General features: G+C 30.9%; 2 protein-coding genes across 3 annotated transcripts; one reads left to right on the top strand and one right to left on the bottom strand.

Annotated features, from left to right (window-relative positions):
* The first annotated feature begins 10,891 nt into the window (after positions 1-10,891).
* LOC126673451 (TORTIFOLIA1-like protein 3) lies at positions 10,892-14,029 on the top strand. Its single transcript, XM_050367604.2, has 5 exons — positions 10,892-11,991; positions 12,081-12,189; positions 12,315-12,871; positions 13,115-13,509; positions 13,702-14,029. Exons 1-4 carry the CDS (start codon positions 11,212-11,214, stop codon positions 13,475-13,477), a joined length of 1,809 nt encoding a protein of 602 aa, XP_050223561.1. The 5' UTR covers positions 10,892-11,211; the 3' UTR covers positions 13,478-13,509; positions 13,702-14,029.
* A 2,252-nt stretch (positions 14,030-16,281) lies between these two features.
* LOC126674758 (uncharacterized) lies at positions 16,282-21,958 on the bottom strand. 2 transcript variants are annotated; one of them, XR_007639618.2, is made up of 5 exons: positions 21,848-21,958; positions 21,555-21,731; positions 18,798-20,234; positions 16,882-17,038; positions 16,282-16,613 (listed from the first exon to the last, which is right to left on the bottom strand). XR_007639618.2 is itself a non-coding variant. In XM_050369259.2 (4 exons), exons 1-4 carry the CDS (start codon positions 21,860-21,862, stop codon positions 16,581-16,583), a joined length of 1,662 nt encoding a protein of 553 aa, XP_050225216.1. In that variant the 5' UTR covers positions 21,863-21,958; the 3' UTR covers positions 16,282-16,580. The 2 variants fall into 2 exon arrangements, 1 of the variants encoding a protein (XP_050225216.1); XM_050369259.2 differs by lacking the exon at positions 16,882-17,038.
* Between the last annotated feature and the right edge of the window lie 475 nt (positions 21,959-22,433).

The following is a 22,433-nucleotide window of genomic DNA, read 5'->3' as shown; positions in this document are numbered from 1 at the left end:
ACCCAAATGAATTCCTCCATAGTTAGAGTAGTCTAATAGATATTTTTAATATAATTTTCCAATTTTAGAAAATTAGATTCTAAAATATATCTTATAATTTTAGTTGAATGGTCTATTTAGCGACTAAAAAACTCTATTTATTTGACGGACTATTTTAATAGATCTTATCATTTGATTTTGAAATTGTTCACTCGATATTGTCATAAAGTCATTTCATTCGTAAGTTTTTCTTATTTCATCATATATGTATTGAAAAATAGATAAAATTATAAACCCAATCCACATTCTTAGGTTCAATATGGAGCCATAGAAAAGTTAGGAACCCATAATCATCAAGACCAGAATAACACAACAAAACCAAAGGGCTGTTGAAAATAATACATATGTTTAGAATTTATTAGCAAAAAATATAATATGGTTGAGTTAAATGATTTTTTCAAATTTAAATAAAATCTTTTAAAACTAATTGAAATCTTACATAATGACTCAGCTCCGAGTATTGTATTATACATATATACAAACATGCGCGCGCACACACACATATATATTGTAAATAGACAAAATTCATTATTTGATTTAAACATATTGTAGCTTTCAATCTATTAAAAAATTATCATTTTTTGCTAAGTTTTTTTATTACTTATCGTCAAATCTGATGAAAAAAGTAATTTCATAAAAAATATTCAACGACTAATCAATTTTGAATTAAAAAAAGTTCACTTAAGGTTATTCTTAAAGAAAATTTAATCGGTTAAAGGATAAAAAAACAATTTGGTGATCAAACCGACCGTTGCCTATCTCTAAAATGCATTTTTGCTTTAGAATTAAAAAAAAATGGTTTATTTTATTTGTAAATGGTTGTCTATCAAAAGTATTAAATTCATAACTTAAAATGCAGCAAATTCGGATGTAAATTGAATTATAAATGATTCACACGTTTCTCACATAATTATTTATTTATATATCTCTGTATTATGGTCAAATTGTACCAATTCTTAGTTTGTGTTTAATTTTCCTGAATTAGCAGTTGGCCCTAGATTTGGTGTTTCTCTCTATCAAGGTGCACTTTCTTTTAGCTGCAAAGGCTTTAATTGCAGGGGCAGAAATGGGGCCAAAGGAGGGTATTTATTTTGAACAAATTTAAGGAAGGTGAATGTACCACTAAAGCCCTTGGATTTTCCTTCTTAATTGATTGAATCTCAAATGTCCCTTTCTCATTTAGTTCACCCCTCGGTTTCTCACCTAGACATTTTCTTTTGTGGCTCAACCGACAACTGTCCCCACACAATTTATTTATTTTACGCGACTTCAAAATTTTGAAAGAAAATAATAGTAATATATTTTTATTACAAAGTTACCTGATTGTTTTGCGATATACAGTAGACCGTCTAATATTAATATTTAATAAATTAATAATTTTAATAATTAATAAAAAATTGAGTGAACCAACTTTTTTACACGTCGGATAATTAATAATTTTATTATTTAATAATTAATAAAAAATTTAAAAAAAAATTCTATATAATATTAATTATTAGATAATTTTTTTCTAAAAAAATATCATATATTTACGTATAAATATAATAATTCAATTTAATTTATATATGAGTAATTTTTTAAGAAATAAATATGTAATTTCTTGTTTGTTCGTCATTCCCACTATATTTGTCTCTTGCGGTTTTCACTGTATCTTTTTCAAGGTTCATCGTTGATAATTTATTTAGAGCAACACTGTCGACAAGATGAAAACTGAAATAACATTAAATTATGACTTTCTTATTCATTTGAAAAAAAAATCAGGAGAAATTATTAAATGAGTTAGTAAAAACAAGTCAAGCTTCCATAGTATAAAAGATATAAAAAATTATTTTATTTTATGAATACAATTTTTTGATAATTATTTTTTTTAATATCAATTTCATATTTTTTTAAGTGAATTATTTTTTAGATTGAGTGATTCTAAAGTGTATTTAGTTCGCTTTCATATAATATAACATTAGTATTAGGTCTACGGATGCAAATATTTTAAAATATATTTTATAATTTTCATATATAAATTCCATAAATTAATAATTCTAATAATAAATACATTTTTAATCCACCATATATATTAATTATTAGAGATTTGACTGTACTCTCCGTCCATATTAATTAATTTTTTATTTCTAATTATTAATTTACTTTCTAAAATTGATTTTCTAAGTAATTATTTAAAATGTTTTTAAAATTATTAAGAGATGAGCAGGGTTGCATACCAAAAACATTATCAAATTTTTTATTTTCAAAAATAAAAATTTTTATTTGCAAAATCAAAATTAAGAAACGTTATCAAATCAATTATTATTTGCTAAATTAATTTAATCAATTATTATATTAATAATTAAAATTAGCTTTTACTAAATAATTTTAAGAAATTTAATTAATTTGATAATATTTTTGGTATGAAACCTTTGAATAAGCCGAATTTATTTATATATTTTAGTAAAAGTTTAAGATATTTTGCAATTGTTTATTTAACTTAGATATCATTTTTTTCATTAAATTTGCATCAATTTAACATCAAAATTAATTTGTTTATTTTATTTATATTCTTATAGCTATTGATACATAAATTCATTTATTCGATTGATTGAAATAACCGACCGAGCCAAATAAATCTCTTAATTCAGTTGCAATTCAGTTTGAGTTATGATTATATAAAATTAATTCGGTTAGAATTAATTCGGTTTGATTTAGTGACCGAAGAGAATGATGCACACTCCAAAAGATAACTACACTTCCGTTGCATCATGAGGCTCACAGTTCGAAGTTCAAACCTTTCCTACTGTCTAAATCTACTTTGAAAAATTGTTACTATCATTTTCAACAGTGAAAGAACTAAATAAATTAAAACTTGTAAATCTTCTAAAAGTTTACCAAATCTGTAAATTCATATTCCACATAGCATGTTTTGAGGCTTAATACGAGAAAGCTACACCCTTTTTAGAGATTTTATTACATATAATTTATGTCACATTATTTTTATTATAAATCAATGAACATTTGCGATAAAAAAAATATAAACTTTTTAATATTAAATTTTTTAACTAGACAAACATCTTACTGATTTATTGCATGAATAATTTTATTCTTTTTTAAATACATTCTAAAATTTCAAATTTGATTCAAATTTCACTAGAATTTGTTGTTTAGACTGATATTATAGTATTTACGAATAATTTAGTTAGATTTTATTTTTATAAGGATCAATGACGGAGACAAGGTAGGACCAAAAAAAATTAAAATTCACTTTAAAAAAATGTAAAAATAATAATAATAAACTATATAAATTAAATGAAATATTTAGGTAATTCAAGTTAGCCAACAATTTACAACTCTTAACCATAATATTTTTTTTGGACCGAACCAAATAAATTATCAAAAATTTTAGTCAAATTAAATCTATATAATTTCATTTAACTGTCCATTTGCTCAGCCATAAAGGCAACCTATAATTAGTTAATGAATTTATTTATTGTTTAGGTAGCACAGACACTTCATATGATTAACGTCTCCCGTTTTAGAAACGTTTCGGAAATTTGATATTTTAGACAAAATTTCACTTTTTACATAGGAAATTTTAAAATAACACTGTTTCGCCGTGTTCGAGTATCCCGTTTTCTCATATTTGTTTCAGTGTCCGTGCTACCTAGTTTATTGTTTATAGTTATAAAATAATTAAGAATCGATAGATTAAATAAAACCAAATCAGTCTGAATTATATTATCTCTCCAACTGATCAAATTATTAATTTTAATTAAAAACTGATTTAACTGAATAAACTAAAATATTGAAAATGAAAAATTAAACTAGCTGAATTAGTCGATTATTTTGGTTAATTTGGCTAAACCAATAAAAATATAACATAAAAATAACTAAAACAAAAAAATATATATAATATTTGATTATTTTTTTAATAATTATTTTCTTAGTGTATATTTTTTATGATATTATATTTATATATTTTATAATTAGATTGTGCTCTATCTGAAATCGTGGTATGGCTTCGTTACTGATAACAATAATATCAAAAATTCCACATTGCATGTGGGTATAGTGGGATATAATTTTTGTACATAACAACACTACATTTCAAACATGGAAATGAAGCCAAAGAGCACTAAAATTAATCAAAGATAGACACATTTGCATGTGGGATGATGGGGAAGGCATATTTTTCCTTTAAATAATTTTCAGATATAAACTTATCATTATTAATAATAATATAAAGAGTAAATATGATGACAAATATACCCTTCATCCTAAGACATTGGATCTCACAGAATTTTCATGTCTCTGTTTGATGAAAATTTGATGGGATACCAATTATCTCTTCATTTTTTGTGTTATACAACAACCATCTCTTCATCATTTTTAATCTTTTATATATGATACAAAGTTTAATGGCACTAATTAAAACTGATAAATTGTTTTAAGAAAAAGATTGATGAAAAGGGAACGTATGGTTGAATAAAGAAAAAGATTGATGATATGCATATTTGATATTTGTGCTTACTTTAAATTTGATTTACTAAAAAAAAAATCCATTTATTAAATAAAATTTAATATGTATGGATTGAGAAGACAAAAAGAATGACAAGTCTCTATACCCTTGTACAAAAGAGCACATGGACAAATGCATGCATCTTCTGCATAGAATGTCTTTCTAAGGAAATTTGGCTTATTATCCAATTAAGTGTATTTGCATTATGGGTAAGAATTCGGCCGGTCCGGTTTACTCCGATTAAATAGAAAATCGACTAGCTCAAAATTGAAATCAACCAACATTACATTCTAATTGAAACAAAACGGACTGAAAAAATGTAAATAAAAATCCAAAAAAAAAATGAATTGAATCACAAATAGAAAAAGAATTGAAATATCGATTTGCTAGGTTAAAACTGGTAAAATATAAAGAATAATTCTAAATTAAAAATTAAAAATTAAATATTCGATTATTCAGGAGGTTCGATTAGCTTTAAATTTTTAATATTAAAACCAGTATCGAACTAAGTAAAAACATAAAATTAAATCAAAACTGAAGTGACCTAGCTTATTATAAAATTCAAACGGTTGAGAGTTATTGGTTTGATCCGTAGCATGTTGCTCACTCCTACTTATAATGCTATACAAGTATACATGTGGGCTGACATAAAATGTATAATAAATAATTAATCATTATATTTATGTAATTTTTTGATAATTATGACAAGGGGCATTTGTGGGAGGATTTGAGCCCACGACCTAACATAATTTATATCTAACACTCGTATTATTTGAATATAACTCATTGATATATTTATTTAATTTAAAATATATTTATCAATAAAATTAATTAATAATATATTTTTACATTTATCATCTTTTTATCTTATTCATTTTATAAGAATACAATAAAATATATTATTTTATATTTTTTTATCCATTTTATAACTTTTATAACTTTTCTGATTATTATATCATTGGTCACCCAAATAAACACAAATACTGAACATGGGTTTTATTGATCGAATGTCCAAATAGGGTATATAGCCACATCCCACATGGGAAGTAGAATAAGAAGAGCAGACTAAATAATTTATTGACATGTATATGTACAATTATTTCTCCATCCAAAATATTTATTAATCAATTCATATTCCGCAATGTATTTGTTGACACTATATTTAAAATTTGAAAATATTTTCAGTTTTTTGAGAGTTTATATAGTTCAAATAAAGTCTAACAAAAGAAGAAAAGTTCATGAATGTTTTTAGGAATGCAATTAAGAACATGATCTTTTTTTTATTTTCAACGGTTATGGACGATGTGAGTTTTCTTAATATAATTAAAGAAGAAGGAGCGTTTGTAAAATGAATCGAACTCACGATCAAGCAGAATTACTGTTTAGCGCTTAAGAGGTTTATTGTAAAGGTATGAGGGCCAGAGACACTGAGAGTATCTAAACTATCTCAATATTTCATTTTGGTGATTGAATTTTGATTTTTTTTATTTTGGTTATTACACTTAAAAATTATTTCAATAAAGAATTTTAGGCAAAAAAATATGACGTGGAAGTCAAATTTTGTAACCAAATTAAATAAAATTTGGTAACTAAACTGAAAAGAAATTAAATTTGGGTAACCAAATTGAAAAGAAAAGAAAATTTAATAATCAAAATAAAAAAATTAAAATCCAGTCATCAAAATAATATTAACGATAGTTTGAATACGCTAGTATCTATTATCCAGAAGTACGATGTGGATGCAATTCGGACGTAAAATAAATGTGCAGTAAAAAAACATACAAGCCGAATTTACAAATTGTTTTGTTAGAAGCCGAATTCATTGGTTTAAATTGGAAATTACTCCATAGCAAGCCTGCAAATTCCGCAATCAAACATCTATTATTCCACTCTCATATTCAAACCAATTATATTTTCATTTTTTGCATTGATATGGCATGAACACTAGTTGGTTTTAACTGGGAATTGAAAACAACCGGATCAAACCCGCGTAGTCGTAGTCGGTTTAACCAAAATAAGGCTGGTTCTATATATTTTGGAATCGAACCTGCATGCCAGAATGATATTAAAGACAAAATTCATAAGCAACACTACCTGTGAAATCTTCATGTTCGGTTTATCCAAATCAGCCGGGTTATGGAGGAGATGGTTTTTCGGCTAAACCACCTCCTCTATGGCTTTGTTTTGTGTTTTTAAAGATAAGTAGCTGGAATTAAAAATTAAAATAAAAAACAGCTGTAACTAAAAATTAAGCCGGCCGTTTACCTGTGAACCGACAGTTTGAGAACCGTGGCCAGTGCTATACTATCAATAGAAAACAATATGGATTTTAGTTTCAGAAAATTACATAGGCATGTTTGGATAGAAGGATTTTGGAGGAGCAAAATTCATAGCCTTTGCATAATTTATGAATTTCATGGAAAGCATCGTTTGGTGAAAAAAATAGCATGAGAATCCATGGATTGTAACAGTCCTTCATCCTTCAAAATCCATCGTTTAATTTTAGGTGGAAAAATATTAAAAATAGATTGTATTATAATTTAAATATTTTAAATTTATTCTTGTAAATTTATGGAATTTATAATTAATCCAAACAGTGGAATTTATAAATCCATTAATTTTATATTTCATCGATTTAATAAAATCTATCGATTTAATAAAATTCACGGATTTCAAATTTTCAATCCAAATGGTGCCGTAATTTTCGTCACCCCTTAACAACAACATCAAAACAATTTTGCTGTTGTCAAGAAACAGTAGTAATGAACAATTAAGCAAAAACTGTAATAAAGGTGGATTATAATTTACGTTTCCTTAATGATTATGAATGTTTGGTGAAAGTGGTACACCAACACAACTTTTTATTAATTTCTTGATTTAGTACACTAAGACGTCCAGATGCTGCTTTTGATAATTTAACTTCAAAAAGTTATTATCCTTTCAAAATCAGATCTAAATTTACGGGTTTTCTCTAAATTTTATTCATTTCCATTTTCAAATGATATCTAATTTAAATTACCTTTAATGGAATATTTAATTAATTAGCACCTAAAATAAAAAAATAAAAAAAAATAGTCGTTATATCTAATTTTACAATTAAATACTATATGATAATTATGATAATAAAATTGACTAAAGATATAGTTTCTATTTATGGTTGTTGACATGTTGCACCCAATGTTGTCCCCAGTAGATCACAACTAACTAGTGAAGTAATGAGCATGCAAAATTGTAAACAACCCCAATTAAGATAGTAGTAGTACCTTAATTAAACATATGTATTGATTTATTATGTTTACTAAATAGAAAGTAAGTGATAATCTTTACTTCTCAAACATGAATATCAAATTTTTACTTGTTTGGTGAACAATCAATATATATACTCTATCCGTTCTCTTTAAAAAAGACATATCTCAATTTATTTTGTTTCATATAAAAAAGCCAAATCATATATTTTGTGCCATTTTATAAAAAAATTTCTCTTATATTTCCATATGTAAAAGGGATATATCCCTTCTTAAGTGGGATCGAGGGAATACTATTTTTTTTAGTGAATATCAATATATATATATATATATATATATATATATATATATATATATATATATATATATATATATATTGGTGAATATCAATATATATACTTATTTAATATATTTTATCAATTGTGATCGAACTACTATAATTATAAAAATTATTTCAAATTATTAGAATATAATAAAAATTTAAAAATTTAATTGTAGTTGATAGTAAAAAAATGTAATTGCTTGATCTAAAAATAATTCGGCCTGATACAGGAACAGAAACCGTGATCTTGGTAGGGGCGTGCATTTGATTTTTTGATTTCGAAAGTGAAATTATCAAAACCGATCAGTTTTTAACAATTTGTAAATCGCACATAACTTTAACAAAAAATCAATTTGGTCCGGTTCGACTTTTGCTTTTATCAAAATAGAAAAATGATATTTTTTTCAAACAATTTACTCGTAAAAAATAAAAAAAAATAGAAAAATAGAAAAATTAAGTTTAAAAAATCAAATTTAAGTCAAATTGTAATGTCTTATACACTATAGCACTTAAATATGAAAAGAAAATAGTACTCCCTCCGTCCCACTCTAATTGACAAAATATGGAGTTTTTGGTGTCGCATTCTAATTGACAAAACTAACATAACTATAATTTTATTCTTTAATTTTCCATCTTTACCCTCATTTAAAACCATGTCTTTTATGGAAAATGGTGAGTATTTAATGAAAATTTAACTAATATATACTAATAGCATTAATTAGTTCCATTATCAATAGAAGGGTATAAAAATAATTTTCTATGTCATTTATTAACTTGTCTTGGTTATTGAAATATAGTTATTTTGTCAATTATAGTGGGACGGAGGGAGTATTATTTAAAATAAAATTAAAAAAACATTAAAAATATTATTTTCTTTAGTATTTTAGTTTTTTAGAACTTAAAATCAAATCAAACCAAAATATATAAAAAATCATAATTTTAAAACCGAACTAGCTATTTTCGATTCGGTTTTACGCAACCGTAATCTTGAGAGATCAAACTGTTAATGAGGTGGGGAGAAGTAATTACAAGCACAGTAAAACTTGCTAAATCACAGTCTCGTGGAGTCCATAATTATTGGCGCTAAATTTACCAGTATTAACTGCTTCGCGCTTTTTCCACATGCTTTCATCAATCGTGCCATGTCATTTTTTATCGTTAATTATAGCGTGGTCCTGCTTCTATCCAAACATTACCTCTATCATTAAGTTGTGCTCAAGTGTACTAATGTACTGCTACTTCTCACTCGCACCATATTATATTTGTCGGTGATTCCTGTTTTAATCATGTGTATGAATACTACTCTCTCCTTTTGCAATGAAAGTGATACCAAATTTAGATTTTTATTTATCTTGCACATTCAAAATTAAAATAGCTACGGTATCTACCGATAATAAAAAGTTGAATATATGTGATACCGATCCAAAAATATCCGAACTCCATATTTCGCCTCATGAATTTGGGCCGCCCCCATCCCTCAAGGACGCCCCACTTTTGGTCCTCTACAGATAAATTAAAGACATCGCCTATTTCATTCACACACTTTGCCTTGCCCATTGAAGTTGGTACAAAAAGGGCGTGTTAGCTCCATTGTCCCACTATTTAATTTTGCTCATTTAATTTTCCAAATTCTTCATATTCTAAAATTCATCATTTAAATCAGAGAAAGTTGGACTCCATCATTTTTTTAAAAGTGATGAGTTGTGTTAATATTTATTTATTTGAAATATATTCTTATAAGTTTTGTATTTATTCAAATAATAAAATTTGTAAGTTTATAAATTCATGAATATTAAAGACCATATATCCAAATGGCGCCATTGATAAATTTTAAAGTTTTACATTATTTTTTATTTAAAATAACCTCATTTAAATTTATTTATTTATGGTAAATTTATTTTATGAAGACTTTTTAACCTTTTTTCGACTTCTATTTTTTCTCCTTTCTCAAATAAATTAAACTGAATTTTTGTTGAATTGTACAAAATTATTTTGAATGAACAGTAACTAATCAACTATAATTTTAATATATACTAATAATCTCCTTAATTTGTCTGTTTTATTTTAAAATATCATATAATTAAAAATGGAGGGGGTATAAAAATATTATTTCACTTATTATACATATCATTAATTTTTTGTTTGAATGCTATAAATAATAGGAATACTTTAATTTGTTATAAGTTAGTAAACTAAATAAATATTTAATAATAAATTTAATTAAATCGGAAGTTAATTAGATTAAATTGACTATAATTTTAATACTAGCTTTAATTGATAATTTTAATAATTAATTAAATTTATCTAGATACTGATAGTTACTTTGAATCATCTATATAATAAAAATATCATTTAACATTGAATATGAATTTATCTATTTAAGAAGAATATTATAGGTAGTTTTTATATTTTTAATTAAATATTCAAATTTTTAATATACATAAAATAAATAAATGTATCGATTTACAACAGAAGAAGTGAATTTTTTCGATCTATATTTTTAAAAAACTAATTTTCAATATACATAAAATAAATAAATGTATCGATTTACAACAGAAAAAGTGAATTTTTTCGATAAAAAAACTAATTTTGAATATACATACAACAAAAATAACTCTATAAGCACAAATATTTATAATTTTTTTAAAATTTTTAGAATTAAAAATGAAAGGTTAAAGTTAGAATCCTAGAGGTTATAATCCACGACCTAATATAAGACCTTATCCTCTACTCTACATATGTTATGGAAAATACAAAATGTCAGTTGGTCCAATCAGATGGGGTAAACGTCACCTAAGTATGGAGTCGACCACATTTAATCATTCTTCACTTAATTAGTTATGCTGCATTAGTTCACCTGATTGCCACTTACCCATGATTAACAACTGCCAGCTACTCTTTATTCCCTTCATAATCAAGAAACGACACCGTTCTTAATCTTACTTCACCCACCTTCCTTTTTCATTATTTTCCGTGACCATCTCCCCTTCCACTTTAAAAAGCCATAACTACTCATTGCCAGATCACCACCACCGGCAATGCTGCCATTATTTCCGGCACCACCACATTAAATCTCCATCTCCGCCGTGAAGTAAGCAAAAATGGCGCAGAATATGAAGCTGAAGGTGCTAAATCTAATAACAAAACTCTCCGACCGAGACACGTATAATCTCGCCGCGACGGAGCTGGAAACAATCGCTAAAACCCTAGATAACAGTACAATTCCATTGTTTCTCAACTGTTTACTCTCAACCGACACTAATGATAAGCCGTTAGTACGGAGACAGTGTCTCCGTTTAATCTCTACGCTCTCTCACCACCATACGAACTCTCTGTCTCCGTCGTTACCTAAAATATTATCCTATATCACGCGCCGCCTGCGTGACCATGACTCGTCAATCCGGACGCAATGCGTGACGACGGTGTCATCACTGGCGTCCAATATTACGAAACTGCCATTCTCCGTTTCGTTTCTGAAACCGTTGATTGAAGCGGTTTTCACGGAGCAGGAAGTGAACGCGCAGGTCGGATCAGCTTTGTGTTTGGCGGCTGCGATAAACTCGGCGCCGGATCCGGACGCGGGAAAGTTAGGGAAGGCGGTGGTGGTGAAGATGGAGAGGGTGTTGAAGAGCGAGGGGTATAAAGGGAAAAGTGCGGGGTTGGTGGTGATTGGGAGTGTGATTGGGGTCGGTGGAGTGAGAGGTTATGGAGGGTTGAGTGGGTTGGTTAAGAGTTTGGTTGGGTTTTTGAGTGGTGATGATTGGGCTGCTAGAAAAGCTGCTGCTGAAGCTCTTGAGAGATTGGCTGTCGTGGAGAGGGATGATTTGGCTGAGTTTAAATCTTCGTGTTTGAAAGTTTTTGAGACTCGGAAATTTGATAAGGTTTTTAGTTTTGCCAATTCGATTTGATTTGTGTTCGGTTTTTCATTTGATTTATGATTTGGGTTGATTTAATTTGATTTTATGTGTAGGTTAAAGCGGCTAGGGAGGCTATGCATCAGATGATTGAAGCTTGGAAGCAGGTTCCAGATGTTTCGGATGATGTTTCTCCTCCTCCAAGATCTATGGCTTCTTCTAAAGGTAAATTTAACTTTGTTTTATGTGTTGCATTAGCGGAATTATAATGGTTTATATGTTCTTGATCATCTTAAATTTTGTATGTCATTTTCTAAATGTTCATGGAAAATATCTTCTTTTGGAAACAGAGAATGCGAGTGATGGGCGATATCCAGTTAGTTCGAAAAATTCTTGTGCTGCTGGTTTTGAAACGCCTCAAACGAAGAAGAAGCCTGGTTTAGGTAGCCGGGCCACTCCTTCAGACAATTCACCAGCCACCGCATTTACGAGGAGGAGAGGTTCTTCGAAAAATGCTGAAAAGAAAACGGGTACCTCATTGTTTCAAAAAGCAGACTGCAGGAAGCCCTTGGATTGGAAGGTTGATGTTGCGGTTTCTAATAATAGTACTTCCTCAGCTGGGTTTGGTGACAATGAGAACGCCCCAGAAAGAAGGTCTGTAAAGCCAGAAACAAGGAGGGGCCTTTTTGGTAAGAACTGTGATGAGAAGACACTGAAATTTAGTGGCTGCAAGTCTGGATCTCGTGTGGTTCCTTATAATGAGGAGCCTCCTATGTCAACTGCTGTAGCCAGTAATGCTACTGAAAATCACCACAACAATCACAAGGAGTGTGAGGATTTGTCTTCAATCCGCGACCAGCTTGTTCAGATTGAAAGACAGCAATCTAGCCTACTAGATCTCCTGCAGGTATTTTCATCTGCTTGAAATGTTTTCATTCCATTTGATTTTGATGGTAGTTACCAGACACAATTTAGATGCACGACTTTGATTGAACCAAAGGACTTAAATTAAGCAAACCATTTTCTTATCTGATTTATTAAACATTTCTGCATAAATTATGAAGCTAATGATTCATTCCAGCATACAGTCCTAGTGCATTTCAAAATACATCTCCTCATCCTTTTCTGCCTCTTTTATTTTTACATGTAGAGATTTATGGGGAGCTCACAGAACGGAATGCGTTCTCTGGAGACACGAGTTCATGGTCTAGAGTTGGCGCTTGATGAGATCTCATATGACTTGGCTGTAACAAGCGGAAGAATGACTAACTCCAGTAGAACTACATGTTGTTTGCTGCCCGGTGCAGATTTTTTGACCTCCAAGTTCTGGAGAAAAACAGAAGGCCGCTACTCAACCTCAAGAATCTCCTCTGGTGCCACTTCATCCCTAGCTACCATGCGTCGCGGAGCTGATAAGAGTGACAATTTTGAGATGCTTAACTTGGAAAGCCGTAGATTACGACTTCAGTTGAATCCTTTAGCAGAGATTCATGAATCACAAGGAAGATGTTAGAAGGACTACAACGCTGGCTGCAGAATAAGCAGGTATTTGATAACAAGTTTCTATTTTAGTCTTCCAAGTTTCATTTGTTCTTAATCATCGGAGAACGAATTTTACCTAATATTCTAATTTTTAGTTTTCAATGCATTGTTTTACATAGCAAGATTGTAAATGAAAGTTGACAGCAAGTTTAACATCTCGGTCAACAACCTGATTTGCTTTTCTTTTTTATATAGATACACTTCATAACTTGGACAGTCCAAGTTATTTGGCCTGAAATGTTGTTGTACTGTTATGAGAACGATGACTAAGAGAGCATCGGAGAGTGCATTGAATCCTTGGAGGCCTCGTATTGCAATTCATACAATGCATGGACTCATGGGGCGACTAGATACGGAATTGAGCATATCATACTCTTTTAGAAAAATAGAATTGAAAAGTGAAGGGTGAATTTTCATTTAGCGTAGCATTCTTTCTCTTTTGTTTCAAATATTTTGTATTCTCCAAATATTCGGAACCACGTATAGTGTTGAATATGTATAGAGAGCATTCCTTTTAAGTTCATCATTCTCGTTGATAACTGATAAGATGACCTGCTTTGCCACATATATCCTACATCTATCATACTAGTTTCCAATTTGGATCATCATTATAGAACTGCAAGTTCGTAACTGCGAAAAGCTTACATTACAAGGAAAGCAGCCTCTCGGCATGCAGCCTCTTGTAAACAAAAAATCTTTATATCAGAAGCGACAGCACTGTTCTCCATAACCTCCTCTATTCCTAATGAACGAAATTCCTCAATTTCTAAAATTTAATGATCAAGTCATCAACAACAAAACAAAAACTAACAGCTACTGTAAAGGGAAGAAACAAGAAAATAGTTTAAAATGTTGCTATTATTCTCCAGGAATGAAAAACAAATTTGCTTAATCAATTACAGGCAATACCAAAATCACATTGGCCACAAGATCAAACTACAAAATTCAGCCCAAACTGCTACATCCATGGTGAAAAAGAAAGAACTTTTAAGGCAATTCCTACTACAACTAGACATTAAAGTTGATATTAAAGTTTACACAGTAATGTTCCATGTTCATCCAAAAGGCTGACTGAAAATATGAGATGCCATAATAGTAAGTCATTGAGGTTGCTCAGCAGTTCCTTGCTCGTCAACTTTCTGCAGACAAAGTTACTTGACCCAGTTAGAGAGCTCTCACAAAGTAAAAAATGGCAATTAGCAACAACACCATAGCTATGATTCTTTACTCAAAGCCACCATACCTTCCAACGAAAACAAACATTAAACTTGATAAAAGAAATGGAAGTTGTAGCATAACAACATTAAATAATTTGCAGCGTTCACAAAGCTAACAAGCGGCAAGTGTTTGCATTGAGGGATCTCATCTCACAAATACGAACTCAAACTATGCAACATGAGATTTCGCTCAGCAGCAAGTACAACAGCAAGCAAAATAACATGAAATTTTACAAACACTGCTTTAACGATGAATTATAAGAGATTGGCACCAAAAACCTTAGCAGAAACTATAAAATGAAATTGTAGACTTCAGCAGGTTATTCCGTGTAAACAATAATAAACGAAACTTTAACATGAATAACAACTTGTAATCAGAAAGCTCCAAATTGTTATTAGGATAAGAAATAGGGCAAAATAAGATATAGCATAGAATTTCCATAATAAATCACCCTTTGTTTGATTCAATTCAATTCTAATCTAAAATTCATTCCATTCATAAATGAATTTATTCAGTAATTTAAATTTGATATAAACAATAATCAATTCTACAAAATCTTAAAAATAGTGTTCCTAAATAAATTTATAAGCAAACTAAGCACAATTACAAACTTGAATAAAATTCATTTGAATCAAAAGCATCAAATATAGCAATGATTCATTGCTGAAGGATTGTGCATCACACTGATAATCACTGATTTTGAAGCAAGGAAAAAGAATCGCTCATCCAATCTGCTAATAATCAAACCCTAAATAAGGAGCTAGGAAATTCAATAAAGAAAATTAAAAAGTAGTACCGATTGGGCGTTGTGCCAAGAAAGGCCTCTATAAACGTTGACGGAGAAAGTCGCGGTGAGATAAATAGTGGCGGCGCCGAGACCGGCGGTGAACGCTTTGAACGCTACGTCTCCTGCTTTGCTTACCAATCCCATCTTCTTTCTTTCAAATTCACTTCTGTATTTTTTTTCTTGTCTAGCAACTTTAACAGGGTATTTTCACTTTAGCCCCAAAAAACTACTAATTTGTTTAATTAATTCATTTCAGTTCAATTTAAAAATAAAAATAAAAATAAAAATAAAAAATCAGTTCTATTAATTTTTTAATTTAAATAAATAAATTATATATTGAAATGTAATTTTCTGTTTTTACATAAATTACATATTAGTATAATTTTTCTATTATTTTATTATTATTATTCCATCCATTCTAAATTTATATCACAATTTTATTTAAATTATAAGTAATTATTTACTATTTGAATGATTAAATGTCATATATTTTCCTAAAATGCATTAAAAATGTTAATTTATTCATATTAGGTTTTTAGTATTAATTTTTCCCTGTTACATATTTTTTCTTTAATTTAAAATATCTCAATTGAGAAACCAAACCAAACTGATTTCGCACTGTTTAGTTTGATTTCTATTTATTTCAATTTAAATTATTTTTCAAGCGAACCGATCAAACCGATGCATGGTTTAGAGACCGGGCGTGTCTCATAGTTTAAATCCAGCTCATTGAGCTTCAATATACAAAAAAAATATAGAACACACAGAAGAAGAGAAAAGACAAAATTATGTTGTAATTAATCAACTAAAACTCATCTAATACCTGTAATGTTAACAACCTCAATATTTATTTCTATATAATCATATAAAGATGGATGATGATTAAAAAGAAACACAATAATGCATATACTCTAGATAATATATAACAATGCCCAAAACATTATTGAACATTGCAAGAAATGTAAAGCCAGCTCAGCTCAGCTCTTGATCTATCAATTGCCATTTTCGTCCTCAACGTCGCACAGCTGCAATGAACCATATTCGACAACCACGTGAACTAAAACCAACTCTACTGCCATTGCTTTCCAGACATAGATATAAGCTGCACAACAAGAAATTCGAACCAAATCAATTACGAGGTATGAATGATATGCCAGATATACGGGACAATGAGGATTAGAGCTGCTAACCACACGCTAATATGAAGCACATATCGACTCCTTATAAACACATAAGGAATAATGAGTGGTATATATGTCAGAGAAGAATCTATGCACTTATCTACCATTTATATATAGAGAAGTCGGAAAAAGGCGCTTATAACATTAGAAAAATGCCACGCAGTTGAGATACAGCACAGAAGGAACTACCCATATAGTTGTGCCTTAGGTAGAGATACAAGAGGGATAAACACATTTAAACCCTTCTTCAAGATAGACCAAGCATTAAGCAAGGGGCTGGCAGCAAGAGGTAGTTTCGAAGATGAGCATACACGCACCAATAACAGGTGTAAACCCAACTTATAACCTAGACCACATTAAAATCGGTTATTAAAGACTAAACAAGGAAACACAAAACAATGGAAAAATGAGAAATTCTATACATTTGGTAGGAGTGAGAAAACGTATGATTTTTGGTCTCATTAAGTGTCGAAAGTGCAAGTATGAGAGGGATTCTAAATAAAGGAGTAGGAACTAGAAAAGAAAATTAATGTAGGAGAGGGATTAATCAGAATATAGAAAAAAGTAAATAGATGCACGACTTATCAAATACAGGTTTAAAGCAGATTAAAAGATCAATATATTAGGGCTTAATTACTCAAAAACCCCCCACCTTTCACTTTGTTTTCGTTTATACCCTGACCTAGGAAAAATGTCATAAATACTACTGACCTTGTCATTATGTTTCGCCCGTACCCCAAATTTCAAAAAAAAGATGATTTCTTAAAAACAACTAAATTTAAGGGTTATTTTATACCTTTTTCTATTAAAAAATGTACAAACTAATACTTCATCTTTAAAAACGTTCAAATAAATCCCAAAATTAATTAATTTTTTAATTTAAATAAAATAAATAAATAAAATAACATAGTTTTATTAAGTCCTATTTATTTCCGTACTCCTATTTAAAAAAACCGCTAATATTATTTTTTTCATTTTTTTTTTATTTTTACGAAAATAAGCTCCTTCCTCCATGGAGGAAGGAGCTGCTCCTTCCTCCATGTGAGGAAGGAGCTCGCACTGCTCCTTCCTCACATGGAGGAAGGAGCAGATCTGCTTCTTCCTCCATGTGAGGAAGGAGCAGATCTGCTCCTTCCTCACATGGAGGAAGGAGCAGCGTGCTCCTTCCTCATGGAGGAAGGAGCTGCGAGCTCCTTCCTCCATGAGGAAGGAGCAGCGTCCTCCTTCCTCATGGAGGAAGGAGCTGCGAGCTCCTTCCTCCATGGAAGGAAGGAGAAGCTCCTCCTCCCATGGAGGAGGAGCTATTTTTTTTAATTTTTTTTTAAAAAAAAATTGAAAATAGATTTTAAAATTAAAGTACGGTATTATGTTGAAATTAATTAGTCTGATGTAAAAAAATTTACGGTTTTTTATTTTTAACAAATTATTGATAATTAATATAAATTAAATTATTATTATTAGTTGAATTTTTTAAAGAAGAAGGTGTTTTTGTATAATTAATAACATTGACGTGTAATTAGAATATATGCTAAAAATGAAGGATTATTTTAAACTCTTTTTCAAATGAAAAGAGATCAATTTAATACCTCGAGGGTACGGGCGAAACATAATGACAAGGTCAGTAGTATTTATGACATTTTTCCTAGGTCAGGGTATAAACGAAAACAAAGTGAAAGGTGGGGGGTTTTTGAGTAATTAGGCCATATATTAGTAACAAAGATTCTGCAAAGAAGCACACATATTGATGTTGTATACATAATACTTGGATGTCTGGTTTTAATAAATGCCATTACAACATCCACATTGTCACAGTCCTAAAAATCAATAATCATTCCGTGACCGGGTTGCTTCTGTTGGGATATACTGTGGGAAAGTGGATACTGGTAAGTATTCCATTTTCCAGATTTGACGGTTATCCAAAGATACAACAGTACAAATTGATTAAGCATGCCAAGTTTTTCAAAAATGGGTTAAATTTGTTGATCCACTTAGCACCAACATCAACTATACCACTTGAATTTAATATGAAACAATACCACTGATTAGCTGATAGAAGCAAACATAAAATTACACTTGGAGGTAAGAAAAATCCAAATTTAACTGACCTGACGAGCAACCTGTGCCAACCTTCGACCGTCTCTAGATGATTCAGCCATCAAGCCTGACTTGTCTAAAATACCACATTGTTTGTCCCCCATATCTCTCTTCAAAGTCTGATTATCAAGAGATGTACCGCCGTCTGGACTGCCCAGAGATTCCTTCTTCCTCTTCCTTTGGAATGTGTATTTGTACAACGGCTGAGGGTTAGCAGAAACTGCATCAGCGGAATCAGGTTCTTTTAGATCTGAGTTTGACGGCGACGCACTGGCTACATGCAAATCTGCTCTGCTAGCTGAAAATTCGGAACACTCAGCAGATTCAGCATCACATTCAGCCAGCTCCACTTCATCTATTGGCAACCTATCATTGCTTGTTCTAGTCTGCACTAAGCAAGTTCTGCCAGTTTCTGCCTCACTTTCATTAACTTCCAAAGATCCTGATTGTATATTATTTTCAGTAGTATTAGAAGGTGATATTGGTACCATAAGTGGCTGAGGATCCTCCAAAGATATACTATCAATTATTGTAGAAGCTTTTCCAGTTTGATAATTCTTATGTAAAGCGTCATGAACATGACTTTCATATCCTCTATGTCTATTGTATCTAGCAGCTCTTTTTTGTCTTACACTTCTAGGGGTACCTCCTCCATTATCCTCCACTGCATATGAATCTCTTGCATCACAACTATTGTCAGCCTCGACAGCCAGGTTAGCACCTTTATGTTCATCATCATCATCTTCTTCTTCTTCTTCTGTAATAAACATCTGATCTCCAGAAAGAGACACATACTTTCTCCTCTTTTTACTTACAGTTTCACCCTTGACTGTATTAGGAATTTTCTCCACATTACAAATAGTATCTACCTTGCCGTTGAGTTGTTTACATATATCCTTATCTTCTTCATCTGCTATTATAAATAACTGATTTTTTACACCATCGACTTGCCCAGAAACAGACAGATTTCCGCCTAATAGACTCCTTTCCAAAGCACGAATTCTTTGAGTGCATCCATTCCTATACAGCTCAGGCTCTTTGGTTCTCATCACTATGGAGGCAAAATCAGGATTGCAAACAACACAATTGTCTTCTCGGCAATCACTTGCACTGTAGCACTTGCTGCCATCACATGTCCCATTTGAAGTGGACTTCGTTGTCTCGAGAAGTATAACTTGATCACATTGTGGCGTAGGCAGAGAAGATATTACATCCGTAGAAGTACCAATTCTATTTTCCTCCAATGCAGGTATAACCGTATTTTCATCCTCTGAATTTTGTTTATCCAAAGGCTGAATCTGACTGTTTTTCGCATTCTCTAATTCATCCTGCAATTCTCTTAAATCTGATCTAAGGTCTTTTACTATATCCTCAGCTTCCCCGAGTTGTGCTTCTAGCTCTTCAATCCTTCTTTGTTGACTCAAGGCTGTCATTTCTGTTTCATTAACCTATACATATAAAGATTTGATCAAGGTATGAGGATTTAAACTCATTATATTGGAGAGAAGAGAAAAATAGCTTAATGTAGAGTAAGCATAATAACATGTTGAGAGAATTAGAGACAACTGTACCGAAGACCTCTTTGATTATAATATGAAAAAATGCAATGAATTTGGATAAAGGAGAAGCACACACACACAAAAATCTAACGTGTGACATGATGGTTGTAACTGAGGAATTTTCTGAGTTCTGAAGAAGAAAGATTTATGAGCTTGAGAAATTCTCAAATTACATATGTGAGTTGTGCTCTATGCTCAAATTGCAAATGTCCACCTCAACAGATATAGAATCCTTTAAGTTAACAATTGTGAAAGATATGAACAACATTGGAAGTTCAAGTCCATCCTTGTACAAATCCTTTATGAAGGACCAATCACAAAAAAAAATGCAAATATCCTTGAGGCATAAAAAACTCTCATGTCAGTTTTGGGACCCTGGATTAGCATAAACACGAGAAAGTACTTAAAACAATGGTAGCAAAAAACTCCACAAGATAGTTATATTTCGTATCTCATCTTTCCATGAGTCGCACAAAAATATAATAAACATCTACATGTCACAACTTACAACTCTAAATAGAATCAAGAGCTGATTTCAATGCCTTTACAAGTATCCCGGCACTGTACTTGTGCCGGACTGAAGAACTTAGTGATGCATCGACACAAGATCAAGCACAACTGTATGCTATTCTTGTCAGAACAAAAATGTACGATTCGTAGATACAGCAACATCCATATCAAACCATAACATATAAAACCTTCAAACACGACCAGCAATTTTGAAGCTACAACAGACCATAATGTTCTAGCGCAAGCCAATTCACAAAGTTAACAGATATAACACTAATGCTGGTGAAAATTAGGGTTGTTTCAAAAGCAAATATCGAAGAAACATGTGACGCGGAGTTTCAAGAAAGACAGCAAAAATAGTGTGATTACAGTTATATCTACCTGAAGACAGTTCTTTAGGAAGTGTCTTCAAGTAAATATAAACTAAAGTTTAAAACAGTTAACCCTACTGATTCAGTTATATTATATCAAGAACCGTTCTTTATTCGTAACACCCGATCACAGTTATACCAATAATGTACGATCGAACACAAACACACTGAAACAAAAACAGACAAAAAAATCAATTTAATACCCAAAAATCCACATTACCAAACATTATTTCACAACACTACAAAACCAAAATCAAAACAAAATCAAAAACTAAATCAAAATCAAGAACAAAAATTAAAGAAACCGTTAAATGGAAGAAAAAAAAACCTTAGAATCCATCATCTGTTTGAGTCTAATAAGCATACGCAACGCCTCATCTTTCGCCGCGAATAGTTCCCGTTGATACCGCTGCGCTTTCCTCTCCGACGCCATTATCCTCGCCGCCGCTTCTTTCGCCGTGTTCAGTATTATATCGGCGTACGCCTTCTTTAACGCCGTTAATTTCTGTTATTACAAAAACAAAAACCAAAACCACCGTAGACAGTCATCAGCATCATCACTCAACACAAATGAAACCACCGGCCAAGAATTTCACGAAAAGGGCAATGAAGTAATTTTACCTCGGAATCGGCCATTGAGCGCCGAGAATGCAAAAATAAAGTGTGTTATGTTAGTTAGTTGGTTTTGCTGGTTAAGACCAATTTTTTTTTGAAAGTCTTATGTTTTTCGCTTCCAGTTCTGTTAGAAACCGTAAGACCTGTTTTTCTCTCAAACTACCCAAACTACCCCTGTTACTTTCACTTTATTACTAACCAAAACGCCGGTTCGTTTTTGAGTTGTGCAGTCGCTACCGGTTTCCTTAATTGGAGCGCGCCAGGAATTCGATAGCGACGTGGGGAGATCCCAGTCGTACGCGTGGTATTGTGGACACGTGGCGGTACGCATGTAGCTGTTTTGATTCATTGGGAAGTGTGAGGGGTTGTTAAAGTTGTGAAACAGTTTTTTCTTTTCTCGGTGTTGATAAGCGCGGGAGTACGGTAGGGATGTGAACAGAGGAGTAGTGCTTTTTTCATAACGGAGTGACGGTTGAGGGGTGTTTTGGGAAAAGGGAATGTTATTAGTGGGTTTAGTATTTGAGCTGTCAACCTCATTTCAGTTATTAAGGGAGAAAAAAGGGTTTAACTTTAATTGAAATAAATATTTATA

This window comes from Mercurialis annua, linkage group LG3, assembly GCF_937616625.2.
Source record: "Mercurialis annua linkage group LG3, ddMerAnnu1.2, whole genome shotgun sequence".
NCBI classification, from domain to species: domain Eukaryota; kingdom Viridiplantae; phylum Streptophyta; class Magnoliopsida; order Malpighiales; family Euphorbiaceae; genus Mercurialis; species Mercurialis annua.
The sequence above is the reverse complement of the archived record's forward strand: the minus strand, read 5'-3'. Positions and strand labels throughout refer to the sequence as shown.

Excerpts from the sequence above, each read along its gene's own strand:
- LOC126674758 (XM_050369259.2), bottom strand. Across the intron at positions 20,235-21,554 it reads AACAGATGATGGATTCTAAG|GTTAATGAAACAGAAATGAC; the intron begins GTTTTTTTTTCT and ends TTATATGTATAG. Across the intron at positions 16,614-18,797 it reads TGGCACAGGTTGCTCGTCAG|CTTATATCTATGTCTGGAAA; the intron begins GTCAGTTAAATT and ends CTTGTTGTGCAG.
- LOC126673451 (XM_050367604.2), top strand. The coding sequence starts at position 11,212 with ATGGCGCAGAATATGAAGCTGAAGGTGCTAAATCTAATAACAAAACTC. Across the intron at positions 11,992-12,080 it reads AGACTCGGAAATTTGATAAG|GTTAAAGCGGCTAGGGAGGC; the intron begins GTTTTTAGTTTT and ends TTTTATGTGTAG. Across the intron at positions 12,190-12,314 it reads ATCTATGGCTTCTTCTAAAG|AGAATGCGAGTGATGGGCGA; the intron begins GTAAATTTAACT and ends TTTTGGAAACAG.